The following is a 10,637-nucleotide window of genomic DNA, read 5'->3' on the forward strand; positions in this document are numbered from 1 at the left end:
CTTCTCTGCCTCGTCAGCAAGGGCGGAAGAGGCCTGCCGCCGCTCCAGCTGCTCCGGCGCGTCGTAGTCCTTCTCCTCCGCCTCTTAAGCAAGTAAAGAAGACAACCGCTTCGTCTGCTCGGTCGGCGTCTAGCAGTACAACCAGAGGCGGGAGGACATACAGATTCGGTCCTTCTCTGAAGACTCCAGAGAAGTTACCATACGAGAGGACCCAGGAGGAGAACGCCAAGATCGCGCGAGAAGAAGTGAGGAAATTCTTTGAAGGGGTGAAAGCAAAGAAACATCCACCTCCGGAGGAGAAGGTAGATCGGGTGAAAGTGAAGCACACTCTGGCTGCCCTGACAAAACCACCGAAGTCTGATCCGCCGAAAGGAAACTATGACCGCATTATTGGAAAGGAATTTGCCGAAGCGGAGCGGTCGGGAAGTACTGTCAGTGATCAAAGGCTGAAAGAACGACGAGCTGGGAAACAAATTGCCCAGCTCGGCAAACAAGTGAAGCAATCATGCCCCCCGCTCAAGGTGCCTAGCCACAACGTCGCTAATGATCCGAGGATGGTGCCCGGTTATAGCAATCTTGCAGATTACCTGCCCGACGAAGTACATTATGAACCCATGGACATGCAGATACAAAGATACGAGTACGGGAAGCCTCTCGTCAAAGATGAAATATCTCTATCAACGATGATGCGAAGATTGCATGATTGGTACTTGAAAATCTGCAGAGACTCTGGGGGGAGGAGTACTTTGTATGTGAAAGTTAAAAAGGAGCATGACCTCGTTGGAATTGATCTGTTGCCTATTCCATTTGAGGAAATCTATCAGTTTTTCGATCAATTGGCCCTCGATAAAACAACGGTCGCCTGCTACTGTCTGTAAGTAGTACTACTTCTGTCATTAAGTTTCTCTATATAGCTTAGCTCTTTCATTGCATGTATTTATAATCATCCTCACTATATTATGCAGATTGAAGATCGTCGAATTGAAGAAAAGACAAGTCGGTGATATTGGGTTCATTAACACATATCTCATAGATGCAACTCAGGTTAAACTTCATGCCACAGCTACCGAGGCCAACTTGCTACAATCGTTCGTAATAAATCAAAACAAAGATATAATACTCTTTCCTTACAACTTCAAGTGAGTGTTACTGTCTTGTGCATATTCGGTTTCCCTTATATATTAGTCAAGGTTATAGTAATGTAATTCATGAGTTATGCATGCGTGTGCAGTTTCCACTATATTCTCCTAGAGATTAAGCTTGAGCAGGGACTTGTAACCGTCTTAGACTCAAAACGAAAAGATCCCCAGGACTATGCAGACATGACTGAAATCCTCAAGAAGTAAGTTAAATAGATCATTATCCACCATATCAGCAACTTTGTTCATTTCCTGATATCAAGTAATTGTTTTCTTTGTCCGGCAGGGTTTGGAGAAAATTCACCAAAAAAGTTCCGGGACTGCCGAAGGAGCTGGAATTTAGACACCCGAAAGTTAGTACTATAGTAGCATGTTCCGCGCATCTCCTAGTGATTCAAGCGCTAGTTTCATCAATACCATTTAGCATTCTTGCTTATCAGTTTGATTGACCTCTATTTCTTGTAAAGTGGTTGTGGCAGGAACAAGGGAATGATTTCTGTGGATACTACATCTGCGAGTCCATCCGCCACACGACGTGTGAGCGGGGCGGGTACTCTAACGAACAATATGAAGTACGTAAATAACAACATTCACAATTTTATTTTATTACCATCATTTGTGTTGAGTTTCATTCATTCATATATATATGTATTGACCCCCTTCTTCAAATTAGATGTTTCGGAAGCGGGATGAACTCCTAGCACCAGCTCGCATGCGAGCAATTCAAGAGGAATTGGCGGCATTCTTTCTTGACCACGTGATCCCTGAAGACGGAGAATTCTATGTGGGCCCTGAGTCCGTATGATTATATTTGTAAGAGATAATTATTGTATATATGTAGCCGGTAGTGTCAGATAGATATACGAGAACTTGTTGTTCGACCAATCTCTCGGAGAAGGAGAGGTGGTCGATATCACTTCTCTCTGTATGCATATATGTTCATGACGATCTTCTGTTTCCTTCGTTTGCTTTACTAGCTAGCCAGCGTGTCTAGTCCTCTCTATACGTATGTATAGTACGTAGCGTCGACCAAGCACGGACATAAGAGAGGACACTTCTCTATATTAATTATAGCTAGCTAACACAATATATGAAACACCTAAATTAACCCCCCAAAACCCCCAACCCCCCCTTTCAAAAAAAAACAAAAACTCCAGCCACAGAAATGCTGACGCGTGGATGCTTATTGGTCCCGGTTGGTGCCACCAACCGGGACCAAAGGGTCTCCTGACTGGGCTCTGCGCACTGCCCACGTGGAGGGGCTTTAGTCCCGGTTCTGGATTGAACCGGGACTAAAGGGGGTAGGTATTAGTACCGACACTTTAGTCCCGGTTCAGGAACCGGGACTATAGGTCCTTACGAACCGGGACTATAGGCCCTTTTTCTACCAGTGCTTACTGTACGGGCACAGATACAATATACAAGCCTGTGTACAGATCTTGAATGGGAACAGAAAGATAAACAGACGTGTTTAAAATAAAACAGACAGGCGCAAGATCAAACAGTGACAACCGCAAGCACATGGATACTTGAGTCCATCCGGACTTCAAGATCAAAACTTGATGATGAAGTCATATATATGATTGCTGACCTCCTGGGCCCTCTCCTGTTGGATAAAGTGGCCGGCGCCGGGGATGACGACCACCTCATCTAGCAGTGGAACATCTTCCTTAAACCCACCACCGTGGATGTATTCCTGGATCCCCTCAAAGTTGTATGTGATGTCACCACCCCCCACGATGTACTTGGTCGGCACCTGCACTTTGGCGTCTGCCCACGGCGCCGCCAGCTCGCAGTTCTTGTCAAAGTTGCGGTAGTAGTTGATGGCACCAGTGAAGCCAGTCTTTTCAAAGGAGGTGACAAAGTAGTCCATGTCGGCCTCGGTGAGCCAAGGCGGAAGCGGTGATGTTGGGTAATTGTGGTCGTCCATCTCCTCATCGCAGAACACGCCATGGCTAAAGCAATGGCACAACATTTGCCTCATGAGGCGCTTGGCGTGCGCTGGTGCGAACTGCTTCTCCGCGACACCTGGCTCCTGTATGTGGACCATACACATATATACGTTTTGTAATGATTCCATAGCAATAGTTACTCGTGGGCATTGGAAAATACATAGATGAACTGAAAGCTCCGGACAAATGCTTGATGGTGGCTTGCCTGGAAGCGGCACTTGTAGTAGTTGGGACCGTATGCGCGATTGAAGTACTCTATGGGATTCACGAAGTCGGGGCCGTTGCGGATCATGATGTTGCGCATGAAGGCAACGCTGGTGTTGGCAAGTGCTGTTACCCGCTCGGGACGGAACAGACACAGGTACCACGCGATGAGTGCGCCCCAGTCGTGCCCCACCACAAACACCTTCATTTCAACCATGGCACGTACGGTATGATGTCAAAATCAAATCAGTCACAACCTTAATGTATGCAGGGGATGGCTTATGAATTATATTGCACAACAAATCTCCACCGATATTAACAAATAATCAAGAAAATTTTGGTTTTCGCCCCTCGAGAAAACATAAGGCTTATGAATTTACTTGAAAAAGCGAGAAGATTAGCACCGTTACTAAAACACTGCATAATATATAATATAATATACATAGAAACAGAATATCACCTTCCATGTGTGTGCGCTGACTCAATGTTAGTATAAAAATCATATTTGTTTCCTTCACGTGTCCGCAATCAGGCATTTGCGTTATTACAAATTCGTCTTGTTTGATTATAAAATATGGTAGCTAGGTGCAAAAGGCATCTTTTACTTAAGTACGAGACGATGTATTTTTAGTTATTATGTTATTAATCTAAATATTTATGTTTATATAACAAAATCTCAATGAAATATATTTCAGATAATCCACCGCAAAAACGGATGGGGTACCATCTAGTTATAAAAACCACAACGATAAAAATAGAATATATGGATATGGTCATTTGTTTTGTAAGTCTTTTTTCCGCAGGGACTTTATGTTTTAAGTCATATGTGTGGTGCAACATTTTTATAGACTTTGCTTGTCATAACTATTCACAACATAGAAAAATTGGTGGTGGTCATTTTGTTTGGTACATGTATACTTTATTTTTTTATTACTTTTCCACAATTTCACACGGAATGCATTTTCAAACTCTAACTATTAATCAAAATATGTTCTTACTCCAGCGTTGAACAATCTCATTCTATGATATGCCGTAATTTCTTTCCGATCTTAATCAGTGTTAGCATCTGATTTGCGGGTGTGTTACGGGCCTATGTGTGGTGGGTGTGTGTTGTGTGTGTATGTGTGTGTGTGTGTGTGTGTGGGTGTGTGTGTGTGTGTGTGTGTGTGTGTGTGTATGTGTGTTCTCATGTGTCCTATGGATAATTGGGAAACAAACTATATTACTTGGTTACAAGGTAAGCTTAATCGTACCTTTGCAAGCCCTAAGGTGTCCAGGAGGGCAACAAGGTCACCAACGATGTGAAAGGCGGTGTAGGAGGCCACATCTGGTGGTGCAGTGGTGCCACCATAGCCACGGAGGTCAGGTGCGATGCAGCGGTAACCACGAGCCCCCAAGTGGTCCATCTGATGGCGCCACGAGTACCACAGCTCCGGGAAGCCATGCAGGAACAACACCGCCCCCTTGGCATCCACCTCGGGGCCGGCTTCCGCCACGTGCATCGATATGCCGTTCACCTCCACAGTCCGGTGTCTGATCACCAGGCCTTCCATGGTCGCCCAAAACTCTCTCTCTCTCTCTCTCTCTCTCTGTGTGTGTGTGTGTGTGTGTGTGTGTGGTGTATGTGTCTTAGTGTGTGTTTGTGCGTTGCAACTCGAGCCTGTGGCAGCTGCTATTTATTTAAAGACAGAACTTGCCAGCCGTGGTACTGTTTTCATGTTATGCGTTGTGGTTTGAACACGTGAATGCATGTGATGCATCCTCAATCAACAATATTCCCACAGCTGGCCCGGGCTGTCCACACTAGTCCTGTTCCCTAGGTTCAATTGCGGCCGTTCGGAGGGTCGGAATCGCGCACGTGCGTTTTTCAGCAGTTCGGAAGGAAGAAATAATGCAGGAGGCACGTGATCCTGTAGCCATGAAAAATATCAAATCGGTCATTTGTCGCGCCGTGTTCATGTGTTAGGAATCCATCAAGGCAGCTAGCTCATCAAATAATTAGTGGTTTGACGCATCAGAAAGGCCGGCCTCAACTTCGTGGTTATGAGCGCCTATCAACAATCCAGTTGGTGATCCTCAATACATCTTTCATTCAACATGCAAACATGTCATGCAACATGTATGAGAATTTGTTTTTTGTCTATTCTGTTACTTATATATAATGCTTTTTCTAAAATTATATATACAATAATCAAATACAATCGAATATGTATTTTTATTTTCGGACCTCATATTATTAATTTAAATATTCATGATCCATGCAACCAAATGTCATTGTAGTACGTTGTAGCTAATTCGCGGAACACTCTGCAAGGTACCATCCAACTAGAGAAAACCTCGTTGCTTATTTCTCCATGTACTTATCGTGGTCTGGCCTCCAATTGAACAATTAATGACACTTGTTAAATCATTTTTTCGACAAAGGGTATATTTTATTAGCTCATAATCAAACACTCTGAGCACATACCAGGTCTCTGCATGGTCCGGATGCACATAAACAACACCAACACAGACACACAAACACACATACACACACACACACAACATGCCAGCAACCAGCAAAGTCATAATAGACCAAAGCTATGTGTGGGCAAGAAAAAAACAAATCATTCAAATTTGATTGGCAAACAATAGCAATAACCATATCCACACAAACCATCTCATGACACCAAACGTACGACGAAGTTTTTCAACAACAATGCCTTGAGGAAGGGAGCGGCACTCATGCACCACCATCACGGGATCCAACCATCAAGGCCAGAATCTAGGTTTTCACCCTGAAAAATCAATCAAAGCATATCCGATCAATGCCTTCAATATGGTAATGATGCAGAAATACATCACCACTAAAAATTCTTAAACTAATTGAGGAATCAATAATCCACCGTAGTGGTTCATAAGTCACAACAAAGGACAAGTGGCAATTGAGTAGATAATATTTCATAAACAAATTGAGTAGATAAGTAGCGCACCACCACTTTGATATTACCAAGTGCTTGTATTTTAAAGATGTATCAGTGGATAGTTGTGGTATTTTATTCAGTAAAATACAGAATACCTTTATACTCCTACATGCTCAATGAATTAAAAATAAATATTAACAAATTGGAAGGACAAGTTTCAAGACTAAGAAAATCGTTGAGCATCTCGTGGAGAACTAGCCTCTCAAGTCCCTAATAACGAAGGAGGGACACGCTTCTGCAGCCATAAAAAAAAGGACGTGTGTCGCGCCGTGTTTCTGTCTTTGGTGCGTGCAATTTATCCAGCTAACTAGCCAATCTCCAAGTAGGAATCCATCAAGGCGGCTTGCTCATCAAATAATTAGAGCTAGTTTTGTTTCCATCCACAATGATATTTTAGTCCTCCGACGTATTAGAAAGATTAGCCTCAACATCATGGTTATGAGCGCCTATTAGCAATTGGTGATCCCCATTAACATTTTTCACTCAACATGCAAATATGTCAAGCAACATGATTGACAAAAAATTGTTCATCCTATTATGATTTTTTATGCATTTCTTTTTCTAAGATTATGAAATAATCAAATACAATAAAATATGTATTATAAGCTTCGGTCATCGTACTATTAATTCAAATATTCATGCACCATACAACCAAATGTCATTGTAATATGTTGTAACCAATTCACGCAGCAATGCACAGGGTACCATGTAATTTGAGGAAACCTCGTTGGTTATTTCTCCGTGTACTAACTGTGGTCCGGCCTGATCCGGCGACACTTGCTAGATCATTTTTGCGACAAAGGGGTAAAAAAAATTAGCTCAAAATGAAGCATTAAAAGTATATAAACACTATGAACACACACCCAACCTATATATGGTTAACATGCACACAACACACACACACACACACACACACACACACACACACACACACATACACACACGCCGACAACTAGCAAAGTCATAAAAGACAAATGCTATGTGCTAGCAAAAAAAGCATTCTGATTAGATTGACAAACTGTAGCAGTGACCATAGCCACACCAACCATCTCATGACACCACACAAGACGACAAAGTTCTTCAAAGCCAGACCTTCACAAAGGGAGCAACGCTGCGCCAGTGTCACTGGATCCAATCATCAAGGCCAGAATATAGGTTTTCAACCTGAAAAATCTGTCCAGGCATATTCAATCAATGCTTTCAACAAGGTAATGATGCAGAAAGACGTCACCATTCAGAAGTCTCAAAATAATTGAGGAATCAATCAACCACTAAACAAAATAATGGTTCACGAGTCGGACCAAAGAACAAAACATACATGTATGCATAATTTATTAGATAAGTGACAAATTGAGTAGGTAATATTTCATAAACAAATTCAGTAGATAAGTAGTGCATCACCCAGTGGTAGTATTTTAAAGATGTATTCGTGGAGAGTCATGGTATTTTATTCAGTAAAATACCAAGTACCTATAGACTTCTACGTGCTCAATGAAATAAAAAAAATTAGGAGGATAAGTTTCAAGAATAAGAAAATATTTAGCATCTTGTGGACAGCTAGCATCCTAGGCCACAATAGAGCCAAATTACCAAATAGCCTGGTAGCATCACAACATGTTACCTGCTCTCTTCGGAAGATATATTTTTAAGGGGTTACCTACCGCTAGTAACTATACATTAGATTAAACATTTGTGCCTTTTGACCCATTTTCCCTCCCTAATGTTGCTTTTTGAGCTCCACCAGCCAGCTGGCGATATGTAAAGCCAAACCGCAATCTCCACGCAACTTCGTCTGTGATATCTGACCTAACCTGGTCACCCACGACGACACCGTCATCCAGGCGGCATCCAAGGCCACTAGAACCTAAGGCGCTCTTCGCTGCGCCATTTTTCAGTCATAGGTTCACATCTATTTTTTCCTTTCCCGTGTGCCATTCTGGGGAGTGATGCCTTGCTAGTGTGTTGTCTATATTATGTTCAATTTATTATTCTTCAACGATGTGCATAGCTAATATCCATATACAGATTAGGAGGGAAAATGTACCTTGAAGTTAAAACAGTCCTCTGCAAAAAAAAAAACTAAAACTGTCAAGAAAAATGCTATCATCAACGGATCATCCTGGCCATCTTTGGTACATGCATACTGATTTCTGTAGACATGATCCCTGTATAGGAAAGGCAAAAAACAACAAATGGATTCATGCGTGCTATCTATTTAGACATATGACCATAGTAGCTGGATTTACATGTCTTATTTGCAAACCGATAAATAGAAAGGTAAAGAAATTGAATGTCTTATTTGCAAACCGATAAATAGAAAGGTAAAGAAATTGAATTGCAGTAGAGCAAATGGTGAACTTGGTTTTTCAATAGATTGCTGCCCATAACTGCCCATCCACATGATCCCCTTCTCCATCTTTGCCCACCTCACGCTGAGGCATATCAACCTACGCACAAGAAGCTCTCCGGGCAGCTGCCAGCGAGCATGGCATGCATGTACATGCTGGAGTTTGTGGACGTCTCCGCCAACCTGCTCACAGGGGCGCACCCGGCGTGCATAAGGTCCAACTTGTCGGCGTGCATGATCCTTGACGTAGGCAATCACTTCTGCGGTGCAAAGCTGCAGCAGCCGAACACGTATTGCAACAGGGGGGCGCTCGCTGCTTTGCTGCAGCCATCGCAGGGGCGCGGAGGAGCAGGGTAAGGGTAAAGGCGGTGGGATGGGGGATGATTCTTGGCTCTTGGCATTGTTGGGCAACGTAGTGGCTGGTGCATTGCTTAGAGCATGGTTAGTTATATAGCCGGCTGATGGCTATATGATACTACCATCTCATCTATAGCCATCTTCTATAGCCATTCATATAGTAAGGTGGGCTATATGATGGACTATTACACTATTACTTTTTCTACCTTCTCTCTTTCTCTTTCTTCGCATTTAGTGCATATGCTTCGGAGTATGTATATAGCTAGGCTCTTGCATGAGAGTTCACTCCCTTAATTTTTCATCTCTCTCTCCTCCACATAGGCAAAACTGTCATGTAAGTGGGTTATAAGCCCACTATTGTATTTGCTCTTATTGCGCTAGTGACTGTGGTGGTACTCAGGAGGGCGAGGAGGAAGCACCCTAGGATCTCAATTGGGAGGTAGCATCCAAATGCATAAAAAACATTGAAAAATTAATGTGAGGTAATTTTATCAAAATTTCAGGGCTATTGCTTCTGGCAGTACGTCACGGGAATTGCCCTCAAATTTGCAAAACATTACCCACCAATGCCACCTATAATAAGTTATACAAAATGTTTCACACGGAAGTCCCCCCGCCTGGGCCAACCCATGCATTAGGGACCTCCTATGCTGGAAACTGTGCGCTGGGAGAAGACGCAGCGCATCCATTTGGGCCGGCCCATGTCCAGGCAGTGTGTTTTTTAAATTACATTTTTCTATTTTTCTTTCCCTTTTCCATTTTATTTTGTTTACTTTAAAAAATTAGGGCTTCGAAAAATGTTCGTGATTTTGTAAAAAAAAATGTTTCCTTATTCCAAAAGTTTTCAAAATATTGAAAAACAATATTCAGGAAATCAAAACTATGTTCATGATTTTGTAAAATGTTTATGCACTAAAAATGATAATGAAATTGAAATTTTTTTTGCCAATTTAATAAACATTCACGAATGGAAAAATATCCTTAAAATAACTGCTCGTGATTTTCAAAATAGTTTATTCATTCATAAAATATTAGCTGATTAAATAATGATCATGCATTTCAAAACATGTTTGTTAAATAAAAAAATCATTTAATTCAAAAATTATTCCACCAATTTCCATAAAAATGTTCATTGATTCTAGAAATGTTCGCTGATTCTAGAAAATTGTTTCTAAAAATGTTCACAATTTTACAAAAATATTTTCAAATAGTAAAACGTTCATGAATTCAAAAATGTTCTGAATTTTAGAAAATGTTCAAAAATTTGTAAAAAGGACCACGAAATTGAAAAATGTTCACGATTTATATAGGTGCACGAGTTCAAACAAGTATTCATGATTTCATGAAATTGAGAGTGATAGTGTATCTGAGTGATCATGGCTATTGAAGATTATAATTGTTTTCTCCGGTTGGAACGCACGAGCCCTTTTCCTTGTAAATTAGTAAAGTAAATAGGAGCGCGCTAGGCGCCGGCTGACCATCCCAAATTTGGGTCGGTCGCCATGCAGTCGCCCGATACACTTGTAGACAGTTGTTGGATTTGGCCCGTGCATCATCTTCTTTCTTCCCCCTGCTTTTTTGTTTGTTCTCCCACGTGCCGCCGCAACTCATTACCTCCCGACGACCCCAGCGCCAATGACCTTGCCGTGGAGACCATCGCGCTTGTCTAACTGTC

General features: G+C 42.1%; 1 protein-coding gene across 1 annotated transcript; it reads right to left on the reverse strand.

Moving 5' to 3' along the window:
* Nucleotides 1-2,495: 2,495 nt before the first annotated feature.
* LOC125546410 (epoxide hydrolase 3-like) lies at nt 2,496-4,948 on the reverse strand. Its single transcript, XM_048710669.2, has 3 exons — nt 4,549-4,948; nt 3,297-3,497; nt 2,496-3,174 (listed from the first exon to the last, which is right to left on the reverse strand). Exons 1-3 carry the CDS (start codon nt 4,846-4,848, stop codon nt 2,692-2,694), a joined length of 984 nt encoding a protein of 327 aa, XP_048566626.2. The 5' UTR covers nt 4,849-4,948; the 3' UTR covers nt 2,496-2,691.
* Nucleotides 4,949-10,637: the final 5,689 nt, after the last annotated feature.

Source organism: Triticum urartu, chromosome 3A, assembly GCF_056163025.1.
Source record: "Triticum urartu cultivar PI428250 chromosome 3A, HENAU_Tu73, whole genome shotgun sequence".
NCBI lineage: Eukaryota > Viridiplantae > Streptophyta > Magnoliopsida > Poales > Poaceae > Triticum > Triticum urartu.

Excerpts from the sequence above, each read along its gene's own strand:
- LOC125546410 (XM_048710669.2), bottom strand. The coding sequence starts at position 4,848 with ATGGAAGGCCTGGTGATCAGACACCGGACTGTGGAGGTGAACGGCATA. Across the intron at positions 3,498-4,548 it reads ACACCTTAGGGCTTGCAAAG|GTGTTTGTGGTGGGGCACGA; the intron begins GTACGATTAAGC and ends GTTGAAATGAAG. Across the intron at positions 3,175-3,296 it reads ACTACAAGTGCCGCTTCCAG|GAGCCAGGTGTCGCGGAGAA; the intron begins GCAAGCCACCAT and ends GTCCACATACAG.